Below are 18,426 nucleotides of genomic sequence, written 5' to 3'. Positions count from 1 at the left end.
AAATTTTATATTTATACTAGTTTATGTTACTCTTAATCATTATTTTTGAAAATGTCTCTTGAAAGTACCTTGACTTGATTGTAATTTTTTTAATCTAAAAAAAAATAAATGAACCTTACATACACAAAGAGTACTTAATCAATGTTTGCATACAAACAACTTGCATGTGTATTATATATATATATATATATATATATAAAACAAGTATTGTAAGAAAATAATAATTTCATATGATGTGTTAAATCATGACCATTTCTGCATTTCCATTTTCCACAGCTTTGGGAGGCTATGAAGTGGGAAAAGCAAAGAAAGAAAGAAATGAGTGATTGACCAAACCAAAGATTTGCAATGACTTTGAAAATTCCGAAGAAGCCTCCTTCCTTGTTACCTTATTTAATTTATTTGTTTCTCTTTCACTATTTATTTATTATTATTTTTATTATTATTATTATTATTATTGTCTAAACCAACCAAAATAAAATAAAGCATCCACTTTCCCTTTTTCTTCTTGTTCTTCGTCTTCCATTTGGGTTTTCCCAAAAGTGAAAAGCCAATTCACCCCTCAGATCAGTGACGCACATACCCATCTAAGAAACCCCACATCAACAAAAACTCAGGTTTTTCCATAATCTGTTCTTTTTTTTTCTTCCTTTTCTCAATCCTTGCTTGTTTTGCAGGTGACCCAGTTGAAAATTCGAGATTTTTTTTTCTTGTTTGATGCGTACCCATTTCAAGATTGGATCTCTTCTTGATTTAGCTGTTTGAGATTCTCTCTCTATTTTTTGGCTGGCGACAGTGTGTTGAATTATGTTATGATGTTGGATTTCAACAATTTCATTACCCTTTTTTGTAAATTGTTTTTATTTTGTGAGAAGATGTATCCACCTCAGTTATTCACGATTTCTTCGTTCATATTCTTATTAAACAATTTTTTTCGTAAGAAGTTTTCAGACCTCTCCAAATTTTTCCTGATATAATAGATTCCCATATGTTTAGTGAGCATGGATGCGTGCATGAGAGGGCTCTAACTCAATCTTTTCTTTTGTGTCTGAACTTTGCAGAACTCACAAGATTGGCTTTGAATGAAATCCTGTTTTTCACTGATGAAACTTAGCTGAAGGAATTGATCAGTGGAAAACCTATTTTTCATAATATTTGACGTAAAACTGAAGCTGTAATATTTCTTTTAACTACACGAGTTCGTTGGATCTCTGAACATGGCTGGGAATCAAGATCAGTTTGAGATCAAGTTTCGGTTGACTGATGGCTCTGATATTGGCCCCAAAAGTTTTCCTGCAGCTACTAGTATTGCAACATTAAAGGAGAGTGTTCTCGCCCAGTGGCCAAAAGGTTACTTGTGTTACTGTTGTTTTTTTCTTTTTACTTCTCTTTTTGGTATTCTGGTTTAATTGCTAAATTTCCATGTTAGAACTGAGAAGATGTAGTATTGTTCTGGTGCTGTGAGGAACTCTGTGGTATAAATTAAGAGACTTCTGGTTTGGGTGGTTTGGAAAACATGGTGATTGAGGGTGCAGGAATATTTATGTTTGATTTATTATGTTGGTTGTAAAAAAGAGCTGGTATGGGCAAGCATAGTGGGCTGAATAAGGTACAAAGTGACCTTAGAAAGACTGTTAACAGGATGAAGTAGTCCCTTAAGGAACCTGATGTCACCTCAGTTGAGGCTCTTGGGCTGGACGAACTCTTATTTTAGAAGATTTACGCTGGCATGAATAATTTATAAATTCCTTTTAACATATAACTATTACTTCTTGAGTGAGTGCAGAAGTGGTCTCCGTTTCCCATTGCCAAAATGATGAAGAGCAATTGAAATAGTTCATTCTTTTGATGAGATAAGAAAATTAACTATATGAACAAAAATATTTTCCATTTAGTGTTATACAGTTACTTTTAATATTAGTCAAAGATATGCCGTCCAGCATATATGAATACTTATGTTTAATGCGTCAATGTTGGTCAATTCCTTGAGAAAACTTTACTAACATTAACAGAACGGCATTCCTTGAGAAAACTTTACTAACATTAACATTCGCTCCCAGCTTGAGTATAGATCCCTAGTTTAGTTGTTTATTTCTTAAACCTCAATTTCTTCTCCCATGTACCTGCTTTACTTGCTTAGGAGGATTGATGCCTACCAATTGTTAGCAGTGTAGTTACAAGGAGATATTATGTGTCTTATGATTTTACTATTTCTTTAAACTGAAACTTTCTAAATTTTGAGAGGATGTTTGTAGCTTAGAGTCCACGCAATTGTTCATTGTTTATGGATAGATGTGTGTAAACATAGTATTTATGTCCTTATATTGAGAATCAAGGTACCATTTTCTATGGTACGCTACAACTTTCTGGCATATTATAAGATATAACTAAAATGACATTTTCCAATAGTTGTATTTCACAAAGTTAGCAAGACTAAAACTGATATCTTTAATTAGATTCTGTGGTGAATTCTGATGTTGGTCATATTGTGAGCTTCTTGCTAAAAAATTTCCGTGGTGTTTTGTGATATATGAAATTTCTAAGTTTGTGTTTTTGTTTTGAAGACAAGGAGAATGGACCAAGGACCATAAAAGATGTGAAGTTGATCAGTGCAGGAAAAATATTGGAGAACAACAGAACAGTTGGGGAATGCCAGAGCCCATTATGTGATACTCCTGATACAGTTACGACAATGCATGTGGTTGTCCAACATCCTGCTACAGAGAAAGGTCTTTTATTTTTTGTTTATTTGATACATGCCCAAATCTAGTCTTAATAGCTTTTGTATTTCTTTTAGAAGCAATTTTTTTTTTTTAAGTTTTGCTTGGATAAGGTCAAGTTCTTTTTGCTCCTTTCAGCGAAAAATGCCTTCGTAATTACACTTTCTTAGTACAAGAAATAGTTAAATTCTTTTATGTCATCTTTTTATTTGGGATTGTCGTTTAATCACTTGAGGGTCAAATATCACTTACATTGTTGGCATAAATTTATTTTTTAAGAGTATTTGTAGAAATTATAGATTTTTAGGTATAGAGGGAAGAACAAAAGATCAAAGAAACTAAATTCACTAAAATATAGACCCTAAGCTTCTTTAGAAAAGTGATTTTATGATATAAGTTATATATATATATATATATATATATATATATATATATATATATATATATATATATATCTTTCTTGCTCGACAAATCCACTGAGGTTCTTTTTGCCTTAAAAAATGTTTTTCGTCGTGAGAGAGAAACAAACAAATGGGTCATTGATGTCTGTCAAATTACTATTTGTTCTAATCCATTTTTTAGACTTATCTTGTGTCGGACAAAACAGTAACCATCTTTTTGAAAAATTCAAATAAAAAGACAGTCTTTCCTGAAAATTATGGGAGAAATAGAAAACTGAAAGATAAAATTTGTAGTAGGTACTTAATAACTAGAAGAACTTCTTTGGGAACAATTTTTTTAATTGTCAGTTAGTAGCATTTCCAGAACTAAAATAACCACTCGCACCTAAATGAAAAAGTGGTGCTATTCTGTTTGACTGATTTTGTTTTCATTCAGTCTTGGTGCCTTATCCGGTAGTTGCTGATAATTTAATATTTTTGCCCGATACAGAGAAGAAAGCTGCAAGCCAAGCAACACAGAACAAATGTATGTGTATTATCTTATAGCATCCAGATTGAATAGCAGATGTCATCTATCTTAGAAGGTTAGGGACACTTCATTTTTACGTAACCTGCGGCGTTGAAGATTTCAACATACACAGATTATTTGGTTGCATGTGTCATTCATACTACAGGCAAAGAGTACTGGACTGTTTACCTAAAAAAACCACTTTACTTGGTGAAGATTGTGAAACTAGTAGTTCCCTGATTCCTCTGCGGCTCTATATTTCTTGCACAATTTGATAGGAGATGTTCTTCTGCTGGTCTCAACATGTATTAGGTGTTGCCTCATCAGGCACTTGTTATATTGAAATGAACAATACTAGTTTGCCATCTTGCACCTCATATATACTTTACAATTCCTCTCTTGCATCTGTCTGATACAACATGCTTTCAGACATGTATGTGTTGAACATTTGAATGCGTTTTAATTTGCTTGTTATTTATTTGGTACCCTTGCCACTCTTGTATAGCAGTTGTTGGAATAGTGGTTTGCCCACACACCTCTTACAAAATGGAGATTTGATGCTTGAATTAAATCTCCCTGGCCTTCATTTATTGTTTATATTTTAGAAAAAGAAAGTCTCATGTCTTACAATTCAAGTTTCATGCTAGAAGTCGCATACAAAATGATTTAATCCTCTTACACCATTACTATTTTACCACAAGATATGCAGTATGTCTTGCCAAGATTATAGGCCTACAAAAAAAAAAAAGATTCTTGTGGCATGCCCTATTTCTTGTCAGAAATATAATGAAATTACCTTTCCTATTATTTGTTCGTGTTCAACTATTGGGAGAGGTGTTCATTTCTTATAACATTCTAATTTCTTACTGCTTGAGGTTGTTATTATAACCTTATGCTGATTTTTGGGAGTAATATCTCATGCACTCTAAACAACAGCTGCAGTTCCAGTCGCAAACATGGTTCTACAGTAATTACATCCTTGTTTTTTCAAAGTAGGGATACCTTAGGGGCAAAAGACCTCAGGTTCCATCATGTTGGTTACCTTTTTCTAAATAATTTCTGAATTATTCTAGCCATACATTTTGTAGTCTTCAATATACGAAAACACAGAAGAATGAAATAAGCATAAGTTCATCTTACCAACATATTGTTTCTTATAGTTTTTCCTTTAATACCATTGTTTATATTTGTGTTCATTTAGGTTTTGATCCTCAGTGTTTAAATCAAGCGAAATTATAAGTACTAATTGCTTATTTCATGATGAAATAAACAATACTAAATAATAGTAATTATCGCAATGGTTTGGAAGAAAGACATATAATAAGAAAAGGAAGGAAAAGAAAAAAGAAAGAACATAAATTAGAAAGAGAAACGATTCTTCGATTATTTTGTCATAAAAAAAATGAAAGTGAAAGAGTTTATACTACTAATTATTATAATACTTTTATTAATACTATTGTAACCACGATTAAGTACTGAAACTTAAACTAGTCTCTTTACCAGTTTAATTTTCACTTGACAGCAATTACTTTTAGTTCTCAATTTTCAACTTCCAAAATTTAAATAAGTGCAACAGAGAAGGAAAAATTTATTGATGTCCACAACAGATTTGAAAGACGCATAACATCATATATTGTTGGACCGGTTCGATGAACAGCATTTCCGGTCTAAAGGATCTTATGGACCAGCCATTCTACAGGTTTTCATTCAGATGCAGGAAGATAATAATTTTTGTATAGGAATATAATAAATTATTTATTAACGAATCATTCTTTGTTAATTATAATTCAAGTTCAAATTACAATAATTCTTATATAATTCATTAAAACGATAGTAGTCCATTAACAAAATTCATGAAACTTTGAAATAAATCGTACAGGCAAAATATACTGAAATATTCTTATAATTACACTATTTCAAATTATCTGTCCTTTAAAGTTGTAAAACATTACCAGTAATAAATATATAACTTTTGCAGGATAAATTTCACGTGATGAAGGTAGACATTTTCACAGCAACTGCATAGTTCCAAAAGGAACAAGAACACGTGTTGAGTGGCTGCATATCGATACAAATCGTCATTTCAAGAACCTCCCAGAAAGCTCCACTCTCCACTCTATTCCATGTCCAAGTCTCTCAGTCTTTCATTCCAAGCTCTGTTTCAATTCAGTATCACGCTTTTCCCTTTCTCTCTGTTTCTCTTTTTCTTTTCTCAATACCCACGCAACACAAAGTTCCTTCTTCCTTCTTCCCTTCTTTAATTTTCCACTCTCATTCATACTTTCCACTCCCTCTTTCCTCAACGCTTTCTTCCTCCTCGCCAATGGCCTCTACGACGTCGTTTTCTCTCTCCCACGTCGCTGCCCCCTTCTCCTGCAACGCTAACCGTGCTCGCTTTTCTCACCGCCGTTGTGCCTCCTTCTCAAAACCCATTTCCCTTAAGCCACTCCAATCGCTCCCCGTCAACAAAAGACACCCTTTTGCAAATGGGTTTTTGACAATTCGGAGAAATTCCTCACCTTTCACCGTTCGCTGTGAAGCTTCAAGTGGAAGGGTAACACTTCCCAAATAATTAAATAAACGAATAGCGCATTTGCTTCTACTTTATTCTTTTTTCTTTCCTTTCCTTTCGAAACATGCAATCACCATGTTTGAGTTAGGTTCAGAATCGTTTTACTAGGTCCAGTTGGATGAATTGCTATCTAAGAACTCTTAGAAAAATGAAACAAGAAAGTAATTGAACTAAGCTAAGTTAAAATTCATTGACGAAAGTTTAGGTAATTGAGAGAACTGCTGTTTTTAAATTATGAGATATCTTAATTGATTTCATCTTTTTATTCCTTCATCTAAAAGTGTTTATGGAAAAATTTATCCCGAACTGGTTTAAGTTTTCTCTATTTTTAAATTGTCTTCATTGGAAAACATGGTGAAGAGGAGAGACAGTTGACAGAGAAAAAGAAAGGTTGAACGGAGAAAAGTGGTTCAAAATTGAACTTCTATTTAGTAGCAGAGAAGCACGCAGTTATCAACTAACTAACCAAACTCAACCAATTTAACTATGTTTGTCATTTTTGTCAGCTTATTTAGAATTTTGAACGTTTGTGAATTTGGGTTGTATGATGGCCTTAGAGCTTGTTAAGTAGGGTGAAGTGGTTGATGCTGAGGTTTTGATGCTATGGCAGATTACGCAGCAAGAGTTCACAGAGATGGCGTGGCAGGCGGTAGTTTCGTCGCCGGAAGTGGCCAAAGAGAACAAGCATCAGATTGTGGAGACAGAGCACTTGATGAAGGCTTTATTAGAGCAGAAGAATGGGCTTGCTCGTAGGATCTTTTCTAAGGTTGGGGTGGATAACACTCGTCTTCTAGAAGCTACTGATAAGTACATTCAGCGGCAACCCAAGGTTGAATTACATATTCAATTAAGATTGCAATTATTTTGTTGTCTGGTTGAGTTTAACTGCTAGTTATTCCTCCCGAGAACCCCAGACGTTTAATGCATGTTCAATTATGTTAGGTTCTAGGGGAATCGTCTGGTTCAATGTTGGGACGTGATTTGGAGGCATTGATTCAGAGAGCTAGGGACCACAAGAAAAAGTTCGGGGATTCATTTGTTTCAGTTGAGCACTTGGTTCTTGCTTTTACCCAAGATCAGCGATTTGGGAAGCAATTATTTAGAGATTTTCAAATATCTGAGCCCGCTTTAAAATCTGCAATAGAGTCCATTAGGGGACCTCAGTCAGTTATTGATCAAGGTAGTTATATTTTTCCATTTGTCTTCTTTTTATAACTTTTAGTATGTGATATGTAACCAGGTGTTGTCTTCTTTTTATCTTCATATCTCTTTTCTTTTTGGAGGAAGGTTAGTTAGAGATTTTCGATATATACATTTGTTGTTGTTGTCCTTCATTTTTTTTTCCTTGAGTTTGAACTGTATGCTTAAATGATTGGCAACTTTGCATTGCTTAAGCCTCATTTTAAGTTTCTATACAGATCCTGAAGGGAAATATGAAGCCTTGGAAAAATATGGAAAAGATTTAACTGCAATGGCAAAAGCTGGAAAACTTGATCCAGTCATAGGAAGAGATGATGAAATACGTAGATGCATCCAAATTCTCTCCAGGAGGACAAAGAACAATCCTGTGCTGATTGGTGAGCCTGGTGTTGGAAAGACTGCCATTTCTGAAGGGTAAGTGCGTAGACCTTTATCCTCCATTGCCTATGATTGATTACATTACCATTTGTTTAACATTATTGCTGTTAAGATCTTTTTAAATGGAATGGAAAATTAAGCTTAACTAGTTTATAGCAATATTGACTAGCCTTAATTTCAATGTCTAACCTGCTTCATAAATACCAGCAATGCCATCTGTTAAACAGGTTAAAGAGTAATAAAATCTTGTCTGAACATACGGAGTTATATTACGAAAAAAGGTAAATGAAATTTTAATGAAAATATGTAATATTGTAAAATTAAATTTTAAAGGTAAATTTTTGAATGGTCTTTTGGAGGTTGCCCAAGAGATATTTTAGATAACGATTTTTTCCACATAGTTGTATAAATTAGAATGGAAAAATAAATTTGTTTCATTTGCATACTCATTACTCAATACGTAGTGTGAACACAATCACCTTTGGAGCACACATTTAGCAAAATTTAGCAAGGCTTTTCTTAACCTTATTGGAAAACAATCGGGTTAACTAGTTTTTTCTTCTTGCTTGTATCTTATTTGATACTTTTGTTAATGTTCCTTTCGTTATTCTGTTTATTGATCTAATTCGTCCTTTGAAACAGACTAGCTCAGAGAATAGTGCAAGGTGATGTTCCTCAAGCTTTGATGAACCGTAGGGTATGTGCTTAATCCAAATGAATTGGCTATTTCTGATAGAGCTGTAAATGAATGGAACTTAATTTCAAGTGTCTATTCCCATTTTCAATTTTATATAATATTCTTTGACTTTATTCTATCCTCTGCCACCCTAGTTTTACTGTCATTTCTAAAGTAAAACGCCATATTTCCCTTTTCGGAAGTTTGTAGATTGCCTAGTAATTGTAAACTTAGTCTTTTTGCACTGGTTTCTCTTCAGCTTATATCGCTTGATATGGGTGCACTGATTGCTGGTGCAAAGTACCGTGGAGAATTTGAAGATAGGCTGAAAGCTGTGCTTAAAGAAGTAACAGAATCTGATGGTCAGACTATCCTTTTCATTGATGAGATTCATACTGTTGTTGGGGCAGGTAAGAAGCTTGAAACTCAACCATTTTGAACAGCTTATTTTGGGTATTGTTAAAGATGCTCAAAGGGTCAGACTACTACTTGATGCAAAGTTTTAAATATCAAGACCCTTGGGATCAGTTGGGATTCTTATCGTGGATGATGCATTTTAGTTCACATCATTTTCCTGGGATGTGTTTTTTTTTTTTTTGTATCTGATGCCATATAGAGATTTAAAATTAACATGTTGGGTGTTGAATTTGATTGCAATTATTATCTATTCCTGTTAGGAGCTACAAATGGTGCTATGGATGCTGGTAATCTCTTAAAGCCTATGCTTGGTCGAGGTGAGCTTCGATGTATTGGTGCAACAACATTGGACGAGTATAGGAAGTATATTGAGAAGGACCCAGCACTAGAGAGACGTTTCCAGCAAGTTTATGTTGACCAACCTACGGTTGAAGACACAATTTCAATACTAAGGGGACTGCGAGAAAGGTATGAGCTACATCATGGAGTTCGAATTTCTGACAGTGCACTTGTGGAAGCTGCAATTCTTTCAGATCGATATATCAGTGGGAGATTTTTGCCGGACAAAGGTGATAATACTTATTTTAAACTCTAAATATTGTGCATGAGGATTGAGAAGATTCTGGAGCATTGACATTCATGCTACTGATTAGTAATATAATGACACAAGTTTTACTTGAAAGAGATTTGAATTCCAAATTAGAATATTTTCTAAATGATGATAGCATGCTTTTGAGAATTTATTAATTCAGTTGAGTTTGATGGAAAACAATTAATTTACAGATGATTGTTAGAAAATTAATGGTTCTTGATACCCTTGAAATGACAATGCTTAGAGAATCTTTTGCTGCTACAAAGGGATTGATAATATTAAAGTTTAAAATCATTTGTAAAACCCTCAAGTCTTTAGCACTTAGCTGCTGTTAGTAACATACATAGACCACATTATTGGTTTCTGAAGGGTTTGGCCTTTAATGATCCTAATATAGTTCTGACTTGTGAGTGATTCATCTCTTTTTGTTACACATCTAAGTTAAACTTTCACTGGAATGGTATCAGCATCAACAATGCCCATGAAGCACTAATTGCTAGCTTCATCTAAATTGCAGCTATTGATCTGGTTGATGAGGCAGCTGCCAAACTGAAAATGGAAATCACTTCTAAACCAACTGCACTTGACGAGATCAACCGGTCAGTCCTAAAACTGGAGATGGAAAGACTCTCTCTCATGAATGATACAGATAAGGCTACTAAAGATAGGCTGAATCGTCTTGAGACTGAGCTCTCTCTCTTAAAAGAGAAACAGGCTGAACTGACTGAACAGTGGGAGCATGAAAAGTCTGTAATGACTCGTATTCAATCAATCAAGGAAGAGGTGTGTTGTTTATGTCTTTCCTGCTGGAGATTTTTTTTTTTCATTTTGAATTAAGCAATTGTTCAGAAGAGGGGTAGGATTAATTTTGCATTCTGAAGTATTTTCTGCACATATAACTGGTGCAACTATTTGGGTTGATTTGGCTATTATAATCTTATAATCTAAGATACCAATTCAATCAAGTAAAAGATCACTGTATTTTTAATATATGATTTACAGCTGATAGTCATGATTTCTGCATTTATGCAACAGATAGACAGGGTGAGTCTTGAGATCCAACAGGCTGAGCGGGAGTATGATCTTAATAGGGCTGCTGAATTAAAGTATGGCAGTCTAAACTCCTTGCAAAAACAGCTTGAAAGTGCAGAGAAGGAACTAGATGAGTATATGAATTCAGGGAAGTCTATGCTTAGAGAGGAAGTTTCAGGAAATGATATTGCTGAAATTGTAAGCAAGTGGACTGGGATCCCTGTTGCAAAGCTTCAACAATCAGAGAGGGAAAAGTTATTGTATTTGGAGGAAGTACTTCATAAGCGTGTTGTAGGTCAAGACCCTGCTGTTAAAGCAGTTGCTGAGGCTATCCAACGCTCAAGAGCAGGTCTTTCAGATCCCCATCGGCCAATTGCCAGCTTTATGTTTATGGGACCGACTGGTGTAGGAAAGACAGAGCTTGCTAAGGCACTTGCAGCCTACTTGTTCAACACAGAAGAAGCTCTTGTACGAATTGATATGAGTGAGTACATGGAAAAACATGCTGTTTCAAGATTGATTGGGGCTCCACCTGGATATGTTGGGTACGAAGAAGGAGGGCAACTTACTGAGATAGTTCGCCGCAGACCATATGCTGTTATTTTGTTTGATGAGATTGAGAAGGCACACTCGGATGTCTTCAATGTATTCCTTCAAATTTTGGATGATGGAAGAGTAACCGACTCGCAAGGTCGTACCGTGAGTTTTACCAACACTGTTATCATTATGACCTCTAATGTTGGATCGCAGTATATTCTGAACACGGAAGATGACACCGTGCCAAAAGAGTTGGCTTATGGAACCATAAAACAGAGAGTAATGGATGCTGCAAGATCCATCTTCCGCCCTGAGTTTATGAATAGAGTTGATGAATATATCGTTTTCCAGCCTCTAGACCGTGAACAAATAAGTAGCATTGTCAGGTTACAGGTAATATATTCTTGTTACCACATTCTCAATGAGTTCAAGCCTTCCCATTTCCTAAAATTGCTTGATTCATATGTTCATATTGATTGTCCATGCTTCTAAGGATGACAGTGGTTATTGCAAAGTGTCAACTTCATTAAACCATATTGAATTATTTTCATGGTGCTGTTACATGGTTTTAACATCCCTAATAACAAGTTCCCTTTGTGGTGTATTGCAGTTGGAGCGTGTGCAGAAGAGAATTGCAGACCGCAAGATGAAAATCCAAATGACAGATGCTGCTGTCCAACTTCTTGGAAGCTTGGGGTATGACCCTAATTATGGTGCTAGGCCAGTGAAGCGAGTGATTCAGCAGAATGTGGAGAATGAACTTGCCAAGGGTATTCTCAGAGGAGAATTTAAGGAAGAGGACGCAATTTTGATAGACACAGAACTCACTGCATTTACCAACGGCCAACTTCCCCAGCAAAAGCTTGTTTTTAAGAAGCTTGCAGCTGAATCAGAATCTACCACTCAAGAAGACTCTTCCTTGGAACCCTTTCCACAGGCTCCGTGAACTCCTACTACTCTTCCTTATTTTTTCCTTCACACAAATTTGAGTATACAGTTTCCTTATACTATTGAACAATGATCCTTCTGCACTTTGCATCTGATGTATATTTTCTATTACCAATACGAATAACATTTGTCACTCGATAGCAGTGTAATTGCCAGGTCACCCCATCATATAATGATATAATTGTGATAATGTACATGAGCTAGGCTGAGTTTTATTAAAGAATTAGTATGAGAAGCATCTAACTGTTCCTGATATAGGCTATAAGACTGGATTTAATTCAATGATTTAGTAAAGTACTTCTTTAAATAAATTTATATTTAAATTCTTATGTAAATTGAAAAGTTCATTTACAAGTTTGTTCTTTAGGAGTTTTTAATATTTGATAAACAACTACTTTATATGTAACAATGATTTTATAAATAGTTTTTAAAGAAAAATCCATTTCCGTATAAACTTTAGTTAGAAACTTATATCCTTCCAGGATCCATTTGAGTGTTTATTTAATTACTGATAAAATAAAATAAAAAAGGTATACGTTTCCTAAACTTCATGAATTTATGGAATAACTAGAGTCATCCTTTTATCCTTTTATAAATTGATACAAGTTGTACAGGAGTTCTAGTTATATCTCAAATACATTTGTATCCCTAATCTCACGCATTCTTATTTAGACCTATGAAGACCGAGAGAATATTTTTTCTCATTTAAATCCAATTTATTTTGTATTGTTCAGCTGGAGGGTTGGATAGAGGGATTCATTACATTGAACTAGTGCGAAGTATTGCAGAGACATCTCGTATCAATCAATATATTTGGGATATCACATATTTCACACTAAACCTTGTCTATTAATCATTCCAACAAATGCTTAATATCTCTGTATCGTTGGAAATATTGGCTTGGAGAGACTGAAGCAACAAGCTCGATGTAACAACCACGACTTTACCAACTCCGATTGGCTGAATTGACCCATGAATTTACCACCAAAGTTTTCAACCAACTTGTGAAGATTTTCTGCCAACCTGTCCAAGGATAATAAGATGTGTCATATTGCCAGTTCTTCAGAATAATTCTGTACTCTCGTTGTCGTAAGTAGAAGGGAAGAATTTCAAGAATGACAGCAAATAACACATCTTTAGAAGAGACAGATTATCATTATTAAGAGAATTATGTACCACACAATAATTATTTGGTTTTGGCTGTTCGTACCACTGGCCCCACCACCTCCCATCCAGGGGTCAATAAACATTCTACAAATATCCCTAGTATCAAATCTACCTGGAGGAACCCTATACCAATTTGATATTTTGAAAAGCGATTTAACTTGAAAACATTCAAACTACTGCCGATGATGAAATAACAATTTTTATTTTCAATGTTCAATTTTAAATATAATGTAAAGTTTCTTATTTGTAATCTTTGAATATTAACATAATCAAATTATATACTTTATAATCCCTTTTAGGAAATATTATTTCATTATTAAAAGAAAAGAATAAATATTAACTACAAGTAAAACATCCAATTAAATTCCACCTAATGGCATTCTAAGTGGGTTCAGTTCTCAATGAAATCCAATTGTTACAATTACTAATACACATTTCAAACCTTATTTCCTTTCCATATTGAAATGTGAACAGATAACATAAACATCAGAGTAAAATAAGTTATGATTTTACAGATAAACAAAAATACCTGAGAATTATTTTGGTGTTATCTCAATTCAGATGCCTCTTCTGAATCTGACAGTGGTAACAGAGTACATATCCCAAGCACATGGCCGTTGAGGCACACATAATACTCAATACAGTCATCATAAGAACCCAATCTGAGACTAGCACTTTGAGGTATCATTTCGGCTTGCAGCATGCTCCACAACTTTGCCTTACAATAAGGGCAGACTTCACTTGGATGGAGTTTGGCACCTTTATTGATAAGCATCTTTCTGACCTTTGAGGTAGCAAACGACTTAAAAATTCCACGGAAGAACCCTACATCCCCTTCTTCACCTTGGTCAAGATGCTCACAGGGATCAGACACATACAAAACATCAGTTCTGCATTGAGGCAAAAGAAAGCTCTTTCCTGATGTTCTAGAAAATCGGGTTTGATAAACAAAGTGACCAGGGATCTGAATGCTATTGAACAAGCCACCTTTTGTGCATCCTGAACAGTATATCAGCAACTTCCCTAAAGCTCTCCAGTTTCCATCAACGATGTGGCTCCCATTAGATTGCAGATCCTGCAGCATCTTTGGAGCTCTCGTTCGACAAAACTCTTTCCATAGAACTCGTTTGGCAAGATCATCAAACCATTTGCACACACAGGATAGAGTAGCAATCAGCCTGGGATTCCAGTTCAAATTATGAAATACTAAGAATATCACATCTTCACTTAAATACCCTTTGGTACATTGACAGCTAGCCGAGTGTATGCATCGGTACTGCTTTGTGAGAATCATTTTCTTCACCTAGAAAGACTAAAAAACTATCAGTTCATGACAACCCTTTATTGGAAAATACAAGGGTTTTCACATAAAGTTGACAAATTCTAAATACCAAATTTATTAATTGAATACTTCTTAGTGATGAGGAGAAATCAAACCAACAGATGAAGCCAATATTGAACAATTCAAACAACAAATTAACGATTATACATTTAAAGCAAATAACTTACAATAAAGAAATAACCTAAGCAAGTTCCTTTTTATGTTACGCCAAAGTTAGCTCAAGAAAAGAATACAAGAAATTCTCTTCTCCTTCCAATGCTTTGGTATGGAGTGTATTTCCAGTGAACAGTAACTTCGATTACTTCTAGTCATGCAATCCATAAAATACCTTGTCTGTCGCCAAACTGAAAATGAAGACTGCACATTAGAGTGTTTCTTTTGGCCATTTTCAGTTTATATGTTTTTATCATAATTACAAAATAACAGTGTTTTTATTTTTCTCACTACATGCTGAACAAGATGACTATAAGGGATTGGCCAGGTATCAAAAGGGCACTCGATCAATCATGAGGCTTTGGACCAAGGGTTAAACATATTTGGTAGTGTGGTGAGTCAAAGCACGAAACATAAGGTAAAGGTTAAAAGGGAGAGATATAAATCACAGTCCTTGTGTAAAAACCTGAAAATTGAATGCACACATACATATAAACGAAGTGTAGGTTACAGCACTTGACAGATTATACCAAATCCTAATGCTTCAAGAAAAGAAGTATATACTTGTTATAGGTATAAGAAAGAAAGACAAGAAAAAGAAGGTAAACTTGTACCGTTATAGTCATAGAAAAAGATACAAGGAAAGAAGCGTTACTTTGACAAGCCACTTAAAAAATGACAGAATTTTATTTCATCATGAGAGGCTAAACCAAACAGACACGAAGCATGACTAAAATTGTACTTCTTTTAGTAGAATATAGAAGTCTGAGGTGAAAAAAGCAAAGATGAGAATGAATAATGATAAAATAAAATAGTTAGATATCGTAATAACTATAACTATTGAGATACAAATGGGTTAAGGAGACAGACATAAAATTTACCATAAATATTTAACAAGATTGTAACTCTAAGATAACATCAGACAAGTTCGAGAGTAGTTATAACCCTATCTAAGAATAAGAGTGACTGGCAAAAATTGTACAAATCATAGAAAGATTAAGCTTATAGTCATACTAAGAAGTTATAGGAAAAGGGTAATAGAGCAAAGACTCAAATGATATTGACAGTATAGAAGATTAATTAGATTTTGTTATGGCGAGCTGATCAAGTATGAAATCAATACACTTGCTATGAATGTTGAAGAGTGGTAACAATGATTGATCGAAGGATATTATAGGAATAAAACTATAAAGGAGATATTAGACGAATAAAACTATAAAAGGACAAACATGGTCTCCACATTGATATGAAAAGTGTATAATAGGGTGCATAGGGAATTATCGTGGAATACGGGAAAAGAAAATTTTTTATATTGTATATATCAAGCAATCAAATATGCAAGGAGTTTGTGAGAACACAAGACCAAGTAATATATAATTGCAGAACTGAATCAAGGGCAACTGCAAGCCCTATCTTTTTAACCAGGTTTTGATGAGTTTACTGAATGTATACAAGTGCCAGGGCAATGATGCAAACTTTATGCAGATACTATGGTCCTAGAAGGGAGGTCCAGAAAAGAAATAAATTAGAGGTCAGAGCTGTGACGAAAAGCTATGGAAAGACAGATTTTGTAGAACTAGAACAGAAAATATGAAATAAGTTTATCAGAAGGCATAATAGTTCTAGCATAGACGTTATACCATACTATAAGTCACATGGTATAAGTATCTTGTGTCAACCATATTACATTGACAGGTATGTAGAGGAAATTATAAATCAAAAGATTCAAGTGGGTTCGATGAAGGTGAGGAGGACTTCAAGTGTTATTTGTTGCATAAGTAAAAAAGCACCACTCAAGCATAAAAGGAACATTTTATATATAACTATGCAGCCTACAATGTGAAGTAGAGCTGAATATTAATTTGTAAAAGGGCAACAAAAAAGGAAGCTCAGTGTTGCATAGATGAGAATGCAACGATGGATGAGGGGACACACGCTGAAATAGGATTTGAAATGAATGGATTAGAAAGAAGACTTAATTTCCATTGTGATTTGGGTATAATATTGTCCTATGTGATTTGGGTATGTTTGAAGAGTTAGAGAAGATCCAGTAAGAAAAGTAGATCAAATGGAGGGTGGTCCAATGGTTAAGAGGTGAGAAATCAAGAAAAACAGCAAGTCAAACCGATAAGAAGACTTAATTTAGCTCGTTAAAATAGCTATCTATTTATAGACATAACGTACACTAAAACGTAATGATATTGTCTAACCCACGTAGTTAGTGGGAAAAGGCATTTGGACATCATCGCTACCTCAAAATTTAGTTTCAAACTTTCTCTTACATCTAAGCTCCAAACCTAACAACGAAAACACCATGTCAATGGACATAAAATGGTGTTCAGTTGTTCAGTTCTCGGAGTGATGCACAATCTTACACCAAATGTTCAACATACTCATATTTGATACACCTACGAGTTCAAACTGCCCCAAATGCCTTGTGTCACACCAATATTTCATCCACGACATATAATATATCCAAACACCATAGGGGAAAGGCTAATCAGAGCTTCGGGCAACAGAGAAACATATTTTCAAATCTCCCAAAGTACCAGCCCCAAAATCTCAAATTCCAGACTCGCGTTAATAAAATGCTCCCTAAATCAATCACAATCCCTCGCAGACACAAATTCAAATCCACCCCCAAAGCAGAAATTCGCTCCCAAACTAGAAACTTCAAAAAGAAAAGAAAAACATACAAATAAAAAAAACCGAATTTGAGAATTACATGGCTGCTTACAAATTAAAAAACTAAAAATATATAAAGAAGGAGACATATTTTCCTTACCTAAGCTTATTTAACCCGCTTTCGGCATAGCCTCCAAACCCTAGAAAAACCCACTTCTGCATGCAAATTCCAAAACCCAGATAAGAAAAAAAAAGTTAGAAAAAATGAAGTAATTTCACTTCTGAGCAGGGGCAATTTGGTAAAGAGATGCATAGAATAGAACACAGTGAAAGTTGCACCAGTGGCAACAACAAGAGAGGAAGTTGCAAGTGTACAATTGCAAGATTGAACTGATAGATATGTAATGATTTATGGCAGCGTTTCTTATATATTTCAGGATAATCATTGATTCACAATATTGGTGCAATCCAAAATCAAGGTCCAATTATGTGATGAAACGTGTCATGTGACGTCATCAACACTTAGTTGTCACCAGATAGAGGCGGGAGGTGGGTCCACATGTAGTGAAATGCTATGAAGACAATGGAGGGTCTTTTTCGTAAAATGAGGTGTGCGAGAAGCACGCCACACACAACCTTATTTTCAACAATAAAAATACACAGATAGATTTCTTTGTCGGAAGAACACAGAACTTTTTTATGACCATTATGCCACGTGTTTGGTCAATGATTTTCTCTCGTTTTCTGGTCAAACTCAGCATTTTTAGTCAGAAGTTCTGTTATACGTGGCTGAATCAATAGGGAGATGCACAATTACAATTATTTTTTAGCCCTTTTGATTGAAACTCCTAATTCAATTTCTAATGTAACATGTGTATGTTTTTCATAGATGAAAAAATGTACTTGAAAATAAATGATTTTTTAGTGGTGTGATGTTTTAATAGAAATTAATTATTAATAAATTTGGAGAATAATTTACATTTATAATACTATAGAAAACACGCGTGTATTTTTTATATGATAATAAAAAAAATATAATTTTATTGTAAATATAAATATTTTTTAAAACTTTTATTGTAAATAGATTATTTAATTTTTAGATAATTTTATAATTAAAAAATGGTTTGTGTGTGACTTGTAGCTATCACATTCACAATA

At 34.4% G+C, this 18,426-nt stretch overlaps 3 protein-coding genes across 7 annotated transcripts; 2 read left to right on the top strand and 1 right to left on the bottom strand.

The window, feature by feature from the left end:
• The first annotated feature begins 456 nt into the window (after positions 1-456).
• MUB2 (membrane-anchored ubiquitin-fold protein 2) lies at positions 457-4,116 on the top strand. Its single transcript, XM_047311299.2, has 4 exons — positions 457-617; positions 1,062-1,350; positions 2,565-2,729; positions 3,612-4,116. Exons 2-4 carry the CDS (start codon positions 1,218-1,220, stop codon positions 3,665-3,667), a joined length of 354 nt encoding a protein of 117 aa, XP_047167255.1. The 5' UTR covers positions 457-617; positions 1,062-1,217; the 3' UTR covers positions 3,668-4,116.
• A 1,684-nt stretch (positions 4,117-5,800) lies between these two features.
• On the top strand, positions 5,801-12,175 carry CLPB3 (casein lytic proteinase B3). Its single transcript, XM_047311291.2, has 10 exons — positions 5,801-6,183; positions 6,812-7,030; positions 7,144-7,381; positions 7,620-7,815; positions 8,422-8,476; positions 8,715-8,865; positions 9,133-9,441; positions 9,982-10,247; positions 10,500-11,426; positions 11,644-12,175. The coding sequence occupies exons 1-10, from the start codon at positions 5,953-5,955 to the stop codon at positions 11,977-11,979; spliced, it is 2,928 nt and encodes a 975-aa protein (XP_047167247.2). The 5' UTR covers positions 5,801-5,952; the 3' UTR covers positions 11,980-12,175.
• A 485-nt stretch (positions 12,176-12,660) lies between these two features.
• On the bottom strand, positions 12,661-17,672 carry EDL1 (EID1-like 1). Of its 5 annotated transcripts, XM_088114112.1 has the most exons (5): positions 17,608-17,667; positions 17,429-17,484; positions 14,658-14,834; positions 13,678-14,460; positions 12,661-13,004 (listed from the first exon to the last, which is right to left on the bottom strand). In XM_088114112.1, exon 4 carries the CDS (start codon positions 14,440-14,442, stop codon positions 13,696-13,698), a length of 747 nt encoding a protein of 248 aa, XP_087970238.1. In that variant the 5' UTR covers positions 14,443-14,460; positions 14,658-14,834; positions 17,429-17,484; positions 17,608-17,667; the 3' UTR covers positions 12,661-13,004; positions 13,678-13,695. The 5 variants fall into 5 exon arrangements, with proteins under 5 accessions (XP_087970238.1, XP_047167248.1, XP_047167249.1 ...); XM_047311292.2 differs by having other exon boundaries at positions 17,429-17,671; XM_047311293.2 differs by having other exon boundaries at positions 13,678-14,451; positions 17,429-17,671.
• Positions 17,673-18,426: the final 754 nt, after the last annotated feature.

The sequence above is a fragment of the Vigna umbellata genome, chromosome 4 (genome assembly GCF_029865625.1).
Source record: "Vigna umbellata cultivar VRB3 chromosome 4, Vumbellata_1.0, whole genome shotgun sequence".
Taxonomy (NCBI): Eukaryota; Viridiplantae; Streptophyta; class Magnoliopsida; order Fabales; family Fabaceae; genus Vigna; species Vigna umbellata.
Note: the sequence above shows the minus strand (reverse complement) of the source record. Positions and strands in the feature narration are given on the sequence as shown.

Excerpts from the sequence above, each read along its gene's own strand:
- MUB2 (XM_047311299.2), top strand. The coding sequence starts at position 1,218 with ATGGCTGGGAATCAAGATCAGTTTGAGATCAAGTTTCGGTTGACTGAT. Across the intron at positions 1,351-2,564 it reads TCTCGCCCAGTGGCCAAAAG|ACAAGGAGAATGGACCAAGG; the intron begins GTTACTTGTGTT and ends TTTGTTTTGAAG. Across the intron at positions 2,730-3,611 it reads ACATCCTGCTACAGAGAAAG|AGAAGAAAGCTGCAAGCCAA; the intron begins GTCTTTTATTTT and ends TGCCCGATACAG.
- CLPB3 (XM_047311291.2), top strand. The coding sequence starts at position 5,953 with ATGGCCTCTACGACGTCGTTTTCTCTCTCCCACGTCGCTGCCCCCTTC. Across the intron at positions 8,477-8,714 it reads AAGCTTTGATGAACCGTAGG|CTTATATCGCTTGATATGGG; the intron begins GTATGTGCTTAA and ends GTTTCTCTTCAG. Across the intron at positions 8,866-9,132 it reads TCATACTGTTGTTGGGGCAG|GAGCTACAAATGGTGCTATG; the intron begins GTAAGAAGCTTG and ends TATTCCTGTTAG.
- EDL1 (XM_047311296.2), bottom strand. The coding sequence starts at position 14,442 with ATGATTCTCACAAAGCAGTACCGATGCATACACTCGGCTAGCTGTCAA.